The following is a 17,528-nucleotide window of genomic DNA, read 5'->3' as shown; positions in this document are numbered from 1 at the left end:
GTTGGACAAAAGTAAGGGAAGAATAGAATTATTTAAAAATTGATTTATTTTACTATCATTATTTATAATTAACCTTTGATCATTACACCACTATTATTTTTTTTGCCTAATATAAAAATTGGTTAACTTCTGTTCCCACTTCCTTAATAAACGACAAAATTTATCAACTATGAAACCCTGAATATCTACTTAATTATTTGTGAGGACTATTTAATTTGCCGGTTCTGTGGGCTACACACACATTGAACAAAATTAAATCCTCCCCTCTGCACTTTAGGAATTGGCTAAAAATTTGTCAAAGTCAATCAAAACTCTTGTGTTCATTTCTTTGTGACAAACAAAAAAAGTAAACAAAAAATAAAAAAACTACTCATTTTTGTATGACCTTAATTCCCAACTTTTAATTTTGGTTTCATATTTGAAAATTGACCACCTACCAAATGGCAAGTGGCAAATGATGGCAAGTATCAACTCACAATATCACATGTGGTTCCACTAATTAAGCTCTAGTTGTTTTTGCTTATTGGTTATGATCTTCAATAATCTTTGACCAAAGAGAATAAGAATATTATTGATGATGATGAAGAAGAAGAAGATGAAGGATCTTAGAAATTAAAGTAACCTTTGAAAATAAATGAGGAAAAGAGTAAAAATGGTAGTTAGGCATTTGGCAAACGAATAAAATTGATATGAGACGTGGCAAGGGACCACATAAATATACATAATAAATATAATAAGAATAATAATACTAATAATGTTACAAGATTAGTGGTCCTATCTATATATGATTTTGCAAACCCTTTGATGAAAATTTCAATGCTAGTTGGTGAAGATCAACACAAAAAGTCCACAAAACAACAAAGAGGTGGTGGAGCCATGAAGGTATTAATATGTCATGAAAGGTAGCTCTAAATTATAAAATGTTCTTCTATTGTTGTGTTCTGTTCTAAGCAAAATTCACATATCAGAAACCCGTGAGCATCACAGTGTAACTCTCACAAGTTTTCATAACAGTGAATAAATCCAAGGCTATAATCTGCAGCTTTTGGAGTGTTCAGCAAAGTTGAAACTAAAGATATCATATATATCTCTTTGATGAGTAAGCTTCTATAATATGATTCTTTTAAGAATTTTATGTACCAAACTTAATCATCAGCTTTTAATTCTGGATGGTTTCATTTTGCAGGATATTAGGAAGAGTTGATTATCTTATGGAGATTTCATCTGAATTGGTAATAACATATTCATATCTATAGCTTAGCACATGTATGCAATCAAAATCAATTATAATTTTTTTTGCATTATTGTATATTATGTATATGCAGGGTATAATGGAGGATCCTAATAGCTTTCTCTGGCACTTAAGCTCTATTGATACTTGTGCTACTACCTTAGCTGTTTTTGGAGATAGCTTGCAAAAGAATAATCCATTATTCTGTAACTCAAACTTGATGAACTCCAAGATTTCCATGATGGAAACTACTACTTCACCTACTACTACTATAATTGAAAGACCAGCAAAACAGCTTAGAAGTAACAACACTAGTAATTGGAGTAGTCACATTAACAAGACACCAGAGTCACACTTTGTTGGTTCTTGCTCAAATAATCTTCTCTCCTTTGTTGATAACACAAATCATCATCATCATCAATTGGGGTTAGTAATGAAGCCTAAGGTTGAGATTATGAGTAGTAGTAGTCCTAATAACATAGATACTCAAGGAACAACCTTGTTGGGGAATAATAATAATCATCATCATAATCATGAAAACTATCTATTCAAAGAATCATCATGCCATGAGGCTAAGAACTTTGGGCAACGTCCTAAGCTTTCTTCTCATCAACCTCATGATCACATCATTGCTGAGAGGAAGCGCAGAGAGAAGCTCAGCCAGCGCTTCATTGCTTTATCTGCCCTTGTTCCTGGCCTCAAAAAGGTACCATTAACTATGCCCTTATTCATGAAGATTAGAGTTTACTGCTTTAATTTTGCCTTTAACAAAAGATTCTGACATCATTCTTTGGTATTTCCTAATCTTAATGATTGGAAAATATGACTTGAAGCTCATGGTCATGTACATCTAATTTTTCCTACTTGTGTCTTAAAATGTTTAGCACAATATCATGTCTAGTCCATGCCATAAAGATTCGACAAAATTTTAACGTTGGATGTAGAGGGATTAACATAACTCTCCTCTTTTTCCAGACTTAGTCCATATCATAAAATATTTCATGATATATGATAGTCGTTTAATTTATGTAGTCGACCCATCTAATAAAATAAGACTTTGTTGTTGTTTTCGTCTTCGTCGTCTTAAAATGTTTATTGATTCTTCTCAATTCATGCAGACTAACGTGCTTTAGGGTGTATGATATCTTTCGAATCTCAAACCATACTCTAATTTGTGTCGCTTGTATGAGTCATTTCACATGCTATATATTTCGAAGGGACTCATATTTTGAAGTTAAGACTAATAATAACAAGAATATATAACACAGATGGATAAAGCTTCTGTTCTGGGAGATGCTATAAAGTACTTGAAACAAATGCAAGAGAAAGTGAGTGCTCTTGAGGAGGAACAGAAAAAGAAGAAGACCGTGGAATCAGTGGTAATGGTGAAGAAATCTCAGTTATGTAATGATGATGAAGACTCTTGCTCTTCAGAGACTGAGCCACTACCCGAAATTGAAGCAAGATTTTGCGAAAGAAATGTGCTAATAAGAGTTCACTGCGAGAAGAAAAAGGGTGTTATAGAAAATACAATCATTCAAATTGAGAAACTCCATCTCAAAGTCATCAATAGCAGCGTCTTAACATTTGGCAATTTTGCCCTTGATATAACCATCATTGCTCAGGTATCGAGACAAAAAAAATAATCATAACTTATCTTATTTAATATTTATTAATAAAAAATATTAAATAAGATAAATTTTGGTCTGATAACAATACAGATGTCTATGTAAAATTAAATCCGTCGTAACAATAAGGGAATTTGTTTGTTGAATTTGCAGATGGATATGGAATTTTCCATGACAGTGAAGGAACTTGTTAAGAATCTACGTTCAGCGTTTTCAACTTTCATGTGAAGAAGCTAAGTAGTTCGTTTCACATTATCATTCAGTTCATCATATAGGCTCTTTTTATATACATAGAAGTCCAACATGTTCTTCATAAGTTATAGTTGTGTTTTTTACAAGGCCTGTGATGTCTCCCATCATAATCATCAAAAGCCACACATAAATGTATGTTTGCTCTCAAGTTCATTCATTTTGCAGGAGGGTTTTTCAGTAGCTAGCCATAGCTACTTTTCTTTTTTGCATGGTCAACACTTTGACCATGTTATTATCATCATCATCATCACCCACCTGTTTCAATTTAATAGTGAACGTTGAGCTTGTTAATTAAGTGTTAGTTAGTCTTTCTTTTTTTTTTTTTCCTTTCCTCAAAGGAGGTTGCAAGGTTTCAATTCAACTTTACCTATGTTTTTGACAAGCAGGCCTTTGTTGAGTAACTTGTTATCATGTTCCCTTGAGTGAATATGAGTATGCTTCTATTGTAAGAATTGCTTTACAATTCACCATACTATATAATGGAATATTTGCACTTTTAAATATATTGTTTAATAATTTAATGGGTTTAATTTTCATCTACTGACTCACGGTATAAAATGCTTTATACAGTATAATTACAACTATTTTTTCAGATAGTAATGTTAAGGAGACAAAAGAAACCATCAGAACTTGTTTTATTTAGCATTAATTAATTATCGCAACAATTAATTAATTTTAATTGTTAAATAAGAAAAGTTATAACTGTTTTTGACTAATTTTCTTTGGTTACCAAACATTTTTGTTTTCCAGATAACTATTCACGCGATTAATGTAAAATATAGTTATTTTTGCTAATATGATATTACATGATTGATTGCACATGTAAAACCATTTTACACTGAAAATATATCAAAATTAAATTCTAATTTATATGTTTGGCTTAATATGTTTTATTTATTATCTCTGTACTAAGATAACTTGTAAGTAGCCACTTATTCCTTGTCAATAATCTACTACTGAAATGAATGGATTTTGTGCCTATCAGTTTAAACTACTAATTATTTTTTGGATTGGCTAAGTTCCTTCGTAAGGAACTATACCGTGCAAAGTAAGAGAATGAAGGAATATGACATATAAGCTCATAATAATTAGAAGGATAGTACCAACGAAACTAATTAATCATTAGGGGAGATTAGCACAAAGTTGTTAGCTTGGAAGATATAATAATGTTCATTAAAATGTATCAAAGGAAGAGGAATTGGCACTTAATGTCACCTAACAATGACATAACGGGGACAAAAGAATATAAAAAGAACAAGATGGACACACAAAATGCAGAAAAGCTTACTGAGCCGGTTTAAATATTGCTGAGGTTTTTGTCTTTATTAGATGTCGTATCTAATATCTTATGTTTTTGCAATCTCAACTAAATATCGTTGTCGGGATTTTTTTTTGTATATATAAATCTCCCTGAAAAGATCATGATCTTAATACGACATTACTTGTTGTATTATGTGCAATTTATTTCTATATGTTACTTCATTGAGTTATTTGATTTTCTTAATTTTGATTTTATGGTCTTTTTAGAATTAAAAAATATGATTTCTTACTTTTTCATTATTTTCTTTTTTATAAAATTTTAAAAACAAAAAATATTGAAGATAAAAATACAAACTAAATAAAATTCTAAGTCTTGGATGGTCACTTTCTTTTTCCCTTTTAACATCAAACTTTCAAGGATTAAATATTAACATACAACAAACAACTTTTTTTAGACCAAACAACAGACTTGATTAAAATATAAAGTTCAAACAATAGAACAATAGAACTTGATAAAGTGGATGACAGAGTGACCCCAAAAAATGATGGTCATATCATTTCTTTAAAACAAAATGTAAGATTGGGTTCTACAACAACAAAAAGTTTTACTATTAAATTTTGATTTTTTTTTCATACATGATTAAAGAGATTAAACATTTGTCATTTTTTGGCGGCAAAATGATTTTAAAAGAATATAAAACATATCTAACGCGGTGTTTGTTTCTAAAAACAAGATAAAACAAGACACTGAAGACAAGATATAAAGGATAGAGATACAAAATTTTGTGTTCTTGTATCCTATTTAGTGATAAACTAGAACAAATTATGAAAATTTAATTTATTTTTATTTTTTTCATTCAAAAAACTTGAGACAAAAATTATAATTATAAAAAATTAACAAGAATAATAAAAGAAAAAATAAAAAATAAGTTGTATTCCTTATTAGTGTCTCCGTATCCTTCCTGTTAGAACACAGACACAAAATACACTAATTCAGTGTTCTTGGACACATTGTGTCTGTCCATGACTCTTCTGTTAAACACAATTTTGTGTCTTTGTATCCCTATCTAAGTGTCCTATCTCTATAAACAAACGCAACCTAAAAATCAATCTTTGCTTTCAATCAAATATAAAAGTTATTTGTCATTTATAAAATATTTATGTGCTTATGTTATTTTTCTCACATTAATAAATTTGTTTTACTATAGTTTTGCGAGTGCAAAATTCTTCTAGGAGATTAACCATAAAAAAATGTGTTGCAATTCTCATTTATCTTTATATAATAATCAATTTAATTATTAACAAAGGTGTCGTGGTGTAGTTGGTTATCACGTCAGTCTAACACACTGAAGGTCTCCGGTTCGAGTCCGGGCGACGCCATTTTTTTTTTCTCTTCCCAATTTTTTATTTCTTAAAAACATATGGGAAAAAAAGCAATAAAACGTCGTCGTTTTGCTGCTAATCACGGCAAGCCGCGTAATTCGAAGACCAACTGTATTACCTGTCCTGAATCAACGCCGATTCTTCCAAAAAGTTAAAATCAGTTTTTCCTTTTTCTTTAATAATAAATAAATGTTATTATTAACGTACCTCCACGAATTCCATCCAATCACATTCTTCTAAAATCAGTTACTACCATCTAATTGGTCCACGTCATCACTCCTAGAATCATCTACCATTTTCCATTCCCTAAATAACCCTCCATCTTCATCCAACTCACGTCTCTATCTAATCTATTTGTAATCAAACCCCCAAAACAAAAAATAATTTATAATCAATTTCATCAGGCATTCAACAATCAATTCTAACTAGGGTTCCCAATTTCATCATACGCCATTGTAAATGGCTTCGCTTTTTCTCCGCCTTCGGATCCTTCCTCTCGCAATTCTTCTTCTCCATTCTCAATTCGCTTCCGCTTTGTTTTCCGCTCCTGAATCCACCACTCCATACCCTAAGGCGATTTCTGTAAGATAATTGTTTTTTTCTTCGTATATACCTTAGGTTGTCATATTTCCGGATTCTGGATATTGCTATTTTTTTCTTAAGTAAAAGATTGTTTTTGATTATGTAGGATTTGAAGGAAACGATTGTGAAAGGGTTAGGATTTACAGCTGAAGATTTCAAGATAACTGGGTTTGATCCAAGGGAAGCTCAGGTTGGGCATTCGGTGGCTTACGAATTCGATGTTGAGATTGGTCAGAAGGTGATACCTTTCAAGCTCCTTGAAGATGTGAACCGATGGGACTACGTGGATCTCCCAATTTTCCGGGTCGATGAACCGGGTCAGCAAACCGGGTTGGTTCAGAAGAGGGATTCGGGTCATGGGTTGCCGGTTTTGGCTCCATTCCAGCTCGCTGGACCCATGGAGCTGTGGATTCAGGATGCTAAGGACATGAGGATCTCTCTCCCTGTAAGCAAGTTTCTTTATTTCAATCATCATCATTTTTGGTATTTAAGGTTTCTAATAATATCGTATGTGAAAATGGTTGCGGTTACAGTGGCTAGTTCAAAGCTAACTAGTTTTAAAACTCAACTTAGAAGTACTAATGTTTTCATTTAGCTATCTTATCATTGTGATCAATTTCCATCACATTGTTAGAGTTTAAGAGTTGTAGTGTTGGTAATTTGGTATCCTTTGGTGAAATGGTGAATGGTCTATGGCTCTATAAAAATTAATATAGGTGATGAACTTATAATTAGATGCTTGGTATCCTTTATTTTGGTGATATGGTGAATGGTCTATGGCTCTATAAAAATTAATATAGGTGATGAACGTATAATTAGATGCTGTGGCATTATCTCATAGCTAACCCATGCAGTATGTCTTGCCTTTTGAGGTTGAATTTGGACAATGTGAAATTAGTTTGTGCTCCATGCTAACAAGATATTGATTTTGTTTTGTTTTGCAGCATGATGTAGATGCTGGGGTGTTAAAAAAAGTGATATTGGCTGAAGGTGCTGTGGTTACTGTCAAGGGTGCAAGGTCAGTTAGTCTAAGGCAGCCCCTTGATCTACCCCTCCCCTTAAACCAATCGCATAACGGATTTGCTGCTGGCCTTCTCACCTTGGCTGAGCATCTTCGACATGCTTCTCGTACCCAGGACACACCCCTCCTCTCTCTCCGTATTGTTGGTCCTACATCACTTGCGGCCCCGTCCTCAACATCAGACTCTCCCAACAACAGGTTGAAGCTCAAACGTCTTGCACCTGGTCTTGTGGAGTTATCATCCCCATCAAACAACAAAGCAATTGATGCCCTGCCTACTATTGATCTCCATGGTGAAGCCCAGACACTACTTACTCCAACTCAGTTTAGGACACTATGGCCTCTCACTTCCCTGAATGGATCAAACGCCAACTTGTTGGGCTTTGAGAAACTGTTGGCCTCTGTGCTGGGTCCTAAGGCTAACAAGAAGGGTTCCTTCAAATTGTTGAAGGCTGATGTTTCAGCTCAGACATTTGTAAAGATAGGCTTTCAGGCTGAGAAGAAGCTAAAGGAAGGAGACGGGTTTAGTTTACAGGGTTACCCTGAGTGGAGGACTAAGCCTGAGACTGTGAAAATGCACTTTGAGGTGTTGGCTAAGCTTGATGGCGACAAAGTCATACCAGAGAGAATTTTGCCGGTAACTCCTGTTATCGTGGAGGATACTGTGGCGCCAAATCTACTCACGGGCAATGTGACCATGTCAAAGATGCCAATAGTTCAGCCTGCTCCGGATCCCTTTGCCTTGTAATTTGTTGGTGGAAGGATAAAAGGAGTGTGTTTTTGTGTACATTACCCAGGGGGATTATAGAAGAGAGAAGAGATCCTTGTATCACTTTTGATAATATACATAATAGTTAAGGAAGTTGTAAAAATGTTGAGGAATGAAAATAATTTGTTTTATTCTTTTATCTGCCTTCCATGATTGCTTCTTAGAATAGCACTTCCCCCATGGTATTTACATTATTACTTAACAGAACAAAACATTGCAATTGATCCACTCTTTTCATGCAAAATCCTTCATCGTTTTCCCTTCATTTTATGTGTTATGTCAATGCATCATGTTTTGTCCATCTCCTGCACTACTTTTTGCCCTATCACTCACAACTTTGGTTTTCCAATGTATTGTTGATCAACTGTTTTGCCACCTAATCTTGTTGAAAATTATTGCCTCTTTTAACTCTATTTTGAGCAAGCAGCATTCATCCAAATCATAGAAGCTCAAGTTTGGCTAACCCGAAATGTTTTCCTATAAGCTTCCATTCTATGAGTAAAATGTTGACAAACTTCAATTTTGTGTGGTATCCAATTCTCTTAAAATTTTCACCGGCCATTATTCATATTCCATGCTGTGGAGTATTTCATGTAGGTGCTAATCAACTTTTAATGCAATTGCAAACAATCAAAGTGTAGAACACCCCCTTAATCTTTCTAAGCTAACACAGTATGGGCTTGCATTATTGGATATGGTTCTACTGAGCTGTGTTTTGTTACTTCTTTGGACTGCTTGACAAATTGGGCTTTATGTCTCCGCGTGTGTCTCCATATTGGTTGGCAAAACAAACCGACATAAATTACTATTTAATTTTAGTCTTGGTGAATGTTAATGCGATTTAGAAACAATAATGAGAGTGTAGTGATATCTGAAAATAACTTTGTTATTAAAGATAAAAAAATTCTATATTGTAAAATTTAACTCAATTTAAATTATTGATATAGAATATAATAAATAAATAATAAAATTTATTGAATTAATAAAGAATGTAATATTTTTTAATTAATAAAGAGTGTTTAAGGATGATGTGATTTATCTTATTTTACATTCAAACTCTCTTTTTTTTCACTCTTAAATTTTGTTAAATGTCATATATTACTTTGAATGTTAAAATAATATTATTTTAACACAAGAATAAATAAGTATATGAAAGACCGGCAATGGGTTTAGTTGGGTCAATGGGACCACAACCTTGGCAATATTTGACTATGGTATGAATATATTAATGTCCGGCTATGATGCAACGAATGACTTATGAGAAAGAAAATTCCAAGTCAGTCTTCACATATCATAATCGAATCATCATTGATGATCGCAGTGAAACACCCAATTGGATCACCATCAAACTAATAACACCAACCCACTAACAAGCATCAAGTCAAATACAAAATGAGTAAACACCCAATCCGGTCCTCGTCCATTTTCACGAAGGACAAAGCGATTTTTGTCTAAAAAAAAGGGACACTTCGACCCTCAACTTTTTTATTATGGGACAATACGGTCCCTCTGTTAAAAAATTTATTAAATAATAATAAAAATTAATTTTGTGAGGGTTTTATTTGTATTTTGTGGGGGTTTTAAACCTCCACAAACTATTAATAACTTTGTTTTTAAAAAATTCTTTCATCAATGGTGGTTAAATGAAGAAAAACCATTGATAAAAATGATGCCACAAAATAAAAGTAATTATAGTATAATACTTTTTAAAGGAAAAAAATAATATGGAATAAGAAATAAAAGAAGAAAACTTTAATGTTGATAATATTATTGGTGATGATGACGGTAGAAGAGATAATGATGATGATAAAATATGGTTACACAATAAAAATAATAGAAGTAAGAGTGATAATAATGAGAATGAAAAAGATAATGGTAGTAGTAGTAATTGGTTATATTGTTGAAAAGATTTTTGTGGGGGTTTAAAACCCCCACAAAATACAAATAAAACCCTCCACAAAACTAATTTTTATTATTATTTAATGAATTTTTTAACAGAGGGACCGTATTGTCCCAAAATAAAAAGGTCGAGGGTCAAAGTGTCCCTTTTTTTTGGACAGGGATCGCTTTGTCCTTCGTAAAAATAGACAAGAACCGGATTAGGTCTTTACTCCATACAAAGTCTTTAAAATGGGTACTGATACGAATTTTTTGGACAAACCCACATATATATGTCAATTGATTTAATTATAAGAGTAATAATTAAGAGGATAAAAAAATTTATAAATAAGATTAAATTATTTATTTTGAAGATACATTCAAAATTAGTTAAGATAATAGTTAATGATTATAAAAAATCAAACCTTTTATTATTTATAAGTTATATTAAAGATTTTTGTTAGTCAAATTAAATTAAATATGCATAATTTTATTAATATTTATTTTAAGATTTATTTTATATTTATTTTATTTTATTTTGTTTTTTTAGGTTAATTATAATTTGGTGTATTTTTATTTTAGTGAATTTATGAGTTACAGTTTTAAATTTAAGAAGTATAAAAAATTTTAAACTTTGTAACTACCTTTTTTTTATGAAAATTTTTTTTTGAGTTTTTTTTAAAAAATTTGAGTGTGAGGAAGAGATATAAAGTGATTATAATCAAATTGAGGTAGAAGAATCTTTTTTTTATTTTCATCTTATTCTAACTTTTATTCCGTATCAAAAATTCATATATAATTATTTTTACGTAAAATTAATAATTAAAAATTATTAAATAATTTAATAAATTTAATTAAATTATTATTTAACAATCACTAACTTTTATATGAAAATAACTAGTGTCACCAATCTTTAATCTCACTTGTTTTTGTCAAAATGTGTATCTAAATTGAAATTTAGAAGGATTATTATTTTGAATGGAATTAAATTTTATATTTGATTTCAATCAACAATTTGTTTATTATTAAAATGTTTTAACATAAATATCGCAAAGCCCACTATATGTGAATATATAATTCTTAATAAATTATTAATATGAAAATCATTGAATTTAAAATATATTAAACTAGAAATCTTTAATTAAGTATTGGATAACTAGAAATACCTTACACTGTGCTACCACACTTTCCTCTTTTTCTTATCATCATCGTCTGCCGACACATTTTTTTCAAGAATTATATATCGTCTCCTTTCAATTAGTATTAAATAAGGATAAGAATGGAAAGGAAAAAGAGAGGGGTAATGGCTTACGTTTAAAAGTTCATTTTAAAATTTTAATCAAATTTAAAAATGATATATTTTTGTTTTCAATTTTCAAAATATAAAGTATTATACATTAAAAAAAGTTATAATTTTTGTATATATGTTAGATGATTGTTCAAAAGAGATTATAATTTCTTAAATTAAACTGCCCAGAAGAATTCAAAGGTGGCATGCATGTGTCTAGACAATACTTGTTGGAAATTTGGTGTATTTCTGTCCAAAAATGACGTGTAAATTATAAAGAAAAAGATTCCCTCAACGCAAATTCTACATAAAGCTTTTTCTGGTTTTTTTGAACTCTTTTAGACTGTATTTATTTTTAAGAATAAAATAAAATAAAATATTGAGAATAAGACATAAAAAAATAAAAATATAAAATTTTATATTTTTATATTTTATTTAATAATAAATTAAAATAAATTATAAAAATTTATTTAACATAAATTCAGTATTTTTAGACACATTATTTTTATCTATGTCTTTTCTATTAAACACAATTTTATATTTATCTCAATATCCGATCTTTATAAACAAATACAATCTTAAATACGAAAAAGTTATTGTATATTGTAAGATGATAAGGTTATTTACTTTGCCATTGTAATTTTATTTTGCTCCTTCCATTACTTGATAGTGTTTAATTTAATCATTGATCTAAACCTAGAGAACAGATAGATGCATTATGTATCTAACCTAAGTCTCCTTTAATGCATGTATGGGCGTCAAACAGATCATTATTATCATCTTACTTGTTATGCTGCCCAAGCTCACTTCAAAATAAAGATATGACTACACGAAGAAAAAACTGTGTTCTATATTAAGTCGTCACCGAATAGTGTAAGTTAGATAAACATGTCTTTCAACATTTTGACATTTCTGCTTCCTTAATAATTACATGGTTGTAAATTAAATTGATCATTTTGTCAGGTAAATGATAATATTCTAATTGATAGTTATTTTTTGTTGACAATTTAAAATGATTAATATTTTGATGAGTAAATAACAGACATATAATTCTTTTTTTTTTTATAATACTCCATGTAATAAATTTTTAGTTTCTATTTTTATTTTTGTACATATAAATTTTATTTTATTATGCATCACAATTAAAATAAAAATTAAACTCTAAATAATTTGTAACTTATTAATTACGCTTATTATTTTTTCTATATTGCATGGTAGTGTGCAATATAAAAAGATGAGTTAAGAGATATATTTTTTAATGGTTAGGAAAAAACATGGTCTCTTCGGTCTCTTATTTAGTTACACAATAATCTCAAAAAATTATACCTATCGATTTATGTTGTTTAATTTTTAAAAAAAAAAATCATAAATTAGACGTCTGACTTATGTTTTTAAATTTTTTTAAATTTAATATTAAAATTAGACTCTTCAGTTTTTGTTTTTAAAAATAAAAAAAAAATAAAAAATGCAAATACCCTCTGATTTAAAATCTATTTATTTTTTAAATAAATCGAACCATTTAATTTAATTAATATCAATTTAAAAAAATAACTCCATATCAAACAAAAACACCAAAATTTTCGACAACATATTACATATATTTAATCAATATAAAAATAAAAATAATAGAATAGCCCATGAATTGCATAGTGAAATGGAAACAAAGGGTGACAGCACAACACATGAAAGCAAGAGAGTGGTGTGTGAAGTGTGAAGTCAACTACGGCGGCCACGGAATCAGAAACCACACGCATTCTCACCAAACGCCAAACCCGTGTTTCATGATTCTTCAAGTACTACAGTTGGAGTGAAATTCTTATGAACAATGTTACTAGAAATAAACTAGTACTAACAATTTAACTAGTGAGTTCCCCTAAGTTGGTATGGGCAAATTCACTGCCCCCAATCATTGAGTCTAATGTCTGCCTTTATTTTACACACTAGTGACCAAAAGTTGCGGCAATAATCCCTTTTAGGTATTTGGGGTGACACAAAAGTTGATTAATTAGTAGTGCCTTTCTAGAAATGAGCCTAGTTATACTTTTCAATTTTTCAAGCATTCAAGATCTTTTTTAGCACTGAAAACTCTACAAATATCAAGTATACTATTCCTATCTTATCATAATAACTTTGACACTTTGACTGCTTGTAATAGTCTCACACAGTCACACTACTTAATGAACACGAAGTCATGAGCCATAAATTAAGATGCTTTTATTCAAAGAATTTTCGCTACCAAATTGTCACAGAAATTTTTAGAAGGTTAAATTTAACAGTGTTTGTATAGTTTTCTGGAGTGATTGAGAATACTCTAGATGGTTCCGGAATGTTCTAGAATGTCCTAGAAGTTTCTGGAATACCCTAGAAGGTTCTAGAAGACTCTAGAAGATCATAGAATATTCTAGAAGAGTGTGGATTGATATAAAAGTATGAAGAGTTGTATGGAACAATCTAGAAGTATTTAGAAAGTAGTGGTAGAATAGATATTTATAAAGAAGGTTCTAGATGATTAATCTAGACCATTGATTAGATTTAATCCTAACCATCCATTGAGGATTTGGTATCAGAGCCAGGTTCGAGAGGGAGCACAAGTGGTTTGTGGGAATGGCTTCTAATATCACCATGGAGCATGTTGAGTCTCAAAGGGGAAGGGATGCTATTCCTTCTCAATGGGGAGGTAAGAAGATCCGTTCTTCAAGTGAGCCTAGAGGTAAGAACTCTAACTTCTTAGAAGAAAGAGTTTCTATGTTAGAAAATGTTCTATCCTCTATGAATGAGCGCTTCCAAAGGATAGAACATGACAAGGAAACCCTCGAGGCTCACGTGTTGGGAGAATTAGATGCTTTCAAAGAAAGCATGCTCCAAATTGAAGAGAAGCTTGAGAATTCCTTGAAGCTATTTGAGAAAGTTCGAGTTTGGTTCGAGGAAGCAAAATCTCAACCAACCATTATAAGGGAGACAACAAAGATTGATCTCCCCATTATAAGGGAGATGACAAAGATTGATCTCCCAAAGCCAAAGGAGTTCAAGGGCGTGAGGGACGCTCGAGAGGTGAAGAACTTCCTATGGCAAATGGAAAGGTACTTTGAAGGCCAAGGGGTGGTCGAAAAAGCAATAAAGGTACGCACTGCAGCTCTCTACCTTTCTGATAATGCTACTTTGTGGTGGAGGAGAAAGTGCGAAGATATGAAGAATGGTACTTGCAACATAGCCACATGGGAAGATTTTAAAAGGGAGTTGAAAAGACAATTCTTCCCTGAAAATGTGGTTTATGAAGCAAGGAAGAAGTTGAGGGAGTTGAAGCACAAGAGTACGATTAGCGATTACGTAAAGGAGTTCACTACTCTCACGCTTCAAATTCCCAACTTAGCATCAGATGATGCATTGTTCTTCTTCATAGATGGACTCCAACCTTGGGCAAAGTAAGAACTACAAAGAAGGAATGTTAAGGCAAAGCAAGAACTACAAAGAAGGAATTTTAAGGATGTCGATGAGGCCATCGTGGTGGCCGAATCACTCACTGAGTATCATAGGGGAGACTCTAAACCCAAGTCTTCTTCCAAGCCTAGTTCTACTAAAAGTGGGGGAGACAAGGGAAAAAGTTTCTCAACCAAGAAGGAAGGAAAATACTCTTCAAAGAAAGAGTACGAGGAAAAGAAGAAGGCTTTCGTACCTAAAGGAGGATGCTTCGTATGCAAGGGACCACACCAAATGAAGGACTGTCCCAAGTTAGGGACTCTGGCATCTATCGCCGAGGAACGAGAGGCCCAAACTCAAGTAACTGAGTGTGTTGGATCCATCCAACACATAAATGCTGTGAAGGGCAAAGAGCCAAGCACTGCAGAAAAGAAAGGTTTGATGTATGTCAAAGCCTTTATCAATGAAAAACCTGTCATGGCTATGATCGACACTGGTGCTACACACAACTTCATCACGCCTGATGAAGCAAAGAGGCTTGGGTTGAAGATCTCCGAAAAGAATGGTTGGTTAAAACCCGTGAACACCAAGGGTGAACCCCTTAAGGGAGTAGCAAAAGGGGTTGAGATGACTCTTGGTTCTTGGAAGGGCCTTGTAGATTTCTCAGTAGCACCCATGGATGATTTTAAAATAGTCATCGGGCTCAATTTGCAAAGGAAGGAAAATATAATACCTATGCCATACTACGACGTAGTATGCGTCATGGAGAAAGGGTCTCCATGCATGGTCCCTACAGTCTCTAAAGTTGGAGGACCACCGATACTCTCTGCTATGCAACTCAAGAAAGGGTTCAAGAAGGGAGAGATTACATATTTGGCTCTATTACAAGAGGAGTCAACATCCAAAAGAGAAGACGTTTCTCCCAAAATCAAGGAAGTCCTTGAAGAAAATAAGGATGTGATGCCTCCCGAGTTGCCAAAACAATTACCACCTAGGAGGAAGGTGGACCACAAGATTGAATTGGAGTCAGGAGCAAAGCCGCCCGCCTCAACACCTTATAGGATGGCACCGCCAGAACTTAAAGAATTGAAGAAGCAACTCAAGGATTTGCTAGATGCTGGATTCATCCGTCCATCGAAGGCACCTTATGGCGCACCTGTCTTGTTCCAAAAGAAGCATGATGGTTCATTGAGACTATGCATTGACTATCGAGCACTGAACAAGGTAACCATCAAGAACAAATACCCCATTCCTTTGATAGCCGATTTGTTTGATCAACTTGGTAGAGCCAAGTGGTTCTCAAAGCTAGATTTGAGGTCAGGATATCACCAAGTGAGAATTGCTTATGGTGATGAGCCTAAGACCACGTGTGTCACGAGGTATGGATCGTATGAGTGGTTAGTGATGCCTTTTGACTTTACCAATGCTCCTGTGACCTTCTGTACCTTGATGAACGAGATTTTTCGATCTTACCTTGATCGGTTTGTAATGGTCTACTTGGATGACATTGTTGTTTATAGGAATACCTTGGAGGAACATGTAGAACACTTACGAACCGTGTTCAAGATCTTGCGAGAGAATAACCTATATGTGAAGAAGGAAAAGTGTTCCTTTGCAAGGGACGAAGTCCACTTCTTGGGACACATCATTAAAGGTGGAACTCTCTGCATGGATCAAGGAAAGGTGAAGGCTATCAAAGAGTGAGAGCCGCCAAACAAGGTATTTGAATTGAGGTCATTTCTTGGGTTGGCTAATTACTATCGGAGGTTTATCAAGGGATACTTCGCCAAGGCTGCACCATTAACTGATCTTCTCAAGAAGAATCACACTTGGGAATGGTCAAAGGAGTGTCAAAAGGCCTTTGATGAGTTGAAGGCTGCTATCACAGAAGGACCAGTACTAGCACTACCCGACTACTCAAAGGTGTTTGAAGTCCACACTGATGCTTCTGACTACGCTATTGGAGGAGTTCTGATGCAAGAAGGACATCCTATTGCCTTTGAGAGTCGCAAGTTGAATGATACAGAGAGGCGATACACTGTCCAAGAGAAGGAGATGACCGCGGTGGTGCATTGTCTAAGAACTTGGCGTCACTATTTACATTGTTTGAGAACTTGGCGTCACTACTTGCTTGGTTCACACTTTATCGTCAAGACAGACAATGTGGCTACAAGCTACTTCCAAACTCAAAAGAAGTTGAGCCCCAAACAAGCTAGGTGGCAGGACTTCTTGGCTGAGTTTGATTTTGAATTTGAATACAAGTCAGGCAAGACTAATGTGGTAGCTGATGCGCTGAGTCGCAAGGCTGAGTTGGCGGCCATTTCTATGGCTGAAGGAGATATTGTGCATACCATCAAGGAAGGGTTGCATCACGATCCACTAGCCAAGAAGTTGGTGGAGTTGGCTAGAGAAGGTAAGACCAAAAGATTTTGGTTCGAAAACGACCTTCTCTATACAAAAGGGAGAAGATTATACGTTCCTAAGTGGGAAAATCTGAGAAGAAAGTTGGTAAGAGAATGCCACGACACCAAGTGGGCTGGTCACCAAGGTCGGCGAAGGACCTTAGCACTCATTGAATCTTCTTATTATTGGCCTCAAATGAGAGATGAAGTGGAGAGCTATGTGAAGACTTGTCTTGTGTGCCAACAAGATAAGATTGAAAACAAGACACCAAGCGGGTTGTTGGAACCTCTGCCTCCATCAGAGCGACCGTGGGAAAGTGTCTTTCTAGATTTCATTTCTGCCTTACCGAAGTCTGAGGGGTTTGGATCTATTCTCGTGGTAGTGGATCGATTTTCGAAGTATGCTACCTTTATACC

The 17,528-nt window shown here is 33.3% G+C and overlaps 3 protein-coding genes and 1 non-coding gene across 4 annotated transcripts in view; all 4 read left to right on the top strand.

The window, feature by feature from the left end:
• The first annotated feature begins 695 nt into the window (after positions 1 to 695).
• LOC107468755 (transcription factor bHLH25-like) lies at positions 696 to 3,596 on the top strand. Its single transcript, XM_021133119.2, has 6 exons — positions 696 to 882; positions 969 to 1,099; positions 1,187 to 1,232; positions 1,326 to 1,937; positions 2,500 to 2,856; positions 3,013 to 3,596. Exons 3-6 carry the CDS (start codon positions 1,212 to 1,214, stop codon positions 3,085 to 3,087), a joined length of 1,065 nt encoding a protein of 354 aa, XP_020988778.1. The 5' UTR covers positions 696 to 882; positions 969 to 1,099; positions 1,187 to 1,211; the 3' UTR covers positions 3,088 to 3,596.
• A 2,081-nt stretch (positions 3,597 to 5,677) lies between these two features.
• Positions 5,678 to 5,751, top strand: TRNAV-AAC (transfer RNA valine (anticodon AAC)). The gene has a single exon. It is a non-coding gene; the product is annotated as a tRNA-Val (tRNA).
• Positions 5,752 to 6,109: 358 nt separating this feature from the next.
• On the top strand, positions 6,110 to 8,265 carry LOC107468712 (uncharacterized). The gene is made up of 3 exons (XM_016088055.3): positions 6,110 to 6,336; positions 6,443 to 6,781; positions 7,281 to 8,265. The coding sequence occupies exons 1-3, from the start codon at positions 6,214 to 6,216 to the stop codon at positions 8,103 to 8,105; spliced, it is 1,287 nt and encodes a 428-aa protein (XP_015943541.1). The 5' UTR covers positions 6,110 to 6,213; the 3' UTR covers positions 8,106 to 8,265.
• Positions 8,266 to 13,896: 5,631 nt separating this feature from the next.
• LOC107468430 (uncharacterized) overlaps positions 13,897 to 17,528 on the top strand; it is a 4,800-nt gene continuing 1,168 nt past the window's right edge. Inside the window, 2 exon segments of the mRNA XM_052255516.1 lie at positions 13,897 to 14,714; positions 14,766 to 17,490. Coding sequence (XP_052111476.1) covers positions 13,897 to 14,714; positions 14,766 to 17,490 — 3,543 coding nt within the window.

The sequence above is a fragment of the Arachis duranensis genome, chromosome 10 (genome assembly GCF_000817695.3).
Source record: "Arachis duranensis cultivar V14167 chromosome 10, aradu.V14167.gnm2.J7QH, whole genome shotgun sequence".
In the NCBI taxonomy this organism is placed as follows: Eukaryota; Viridiplantae; Streptophyta; class Magnoliopsida; order Fabales; family Fabaceae; genus Arachis; species Arachis duranensis.
This window is presented reverse-complemented; position numbering and strand designations above follow the sequence as displayed.

Excerpts from the sequence above, each read along its gene's own strand:
- LOC107468712 (XM_016088055.3), top strand. The coding sequence starts at position 6,214 with ATGGCTTCGCTTTTTCTCCGCCTTCGGATCCTTCCTCTCGCAATTCTT. Across the intron at positions 6,337-6,442 it reads CATACCCTAAGGCGATTTCT|GATTTGAAGGAAACGATTGT; the intron begins GTAAGATAATTG and ends TTGATTATGTAG. Across the intron at positions 6,782-7,280 it reads ACATGAGGATCTCTCTCCCT|CATGATGTAGATGCTGGGGT; the intron begins GTAAGCAAGTTT and ends TTTGTTTTGCAG.
- LOC107468755 (XM_021133119.2), top strand. The coding sequence starts at position 1,212 with ATGGAGATTTCATCTGAATTG. Across the intron at positions 1,233-1,325 it reads TGGAGATTTCATCTGAATTG|GGTATAATGGAGGATCCTAA; the intron begins GTAATAACATAT and ends ATGTATATGCAG. Across the intron at positions 2,857-3,012 it reads ATATAACCATCATTGCTCAG|ATGGATATGGAATTTTCCAT; the intron begins GTATCGAGACAA and ends TTGAATTTGCAG.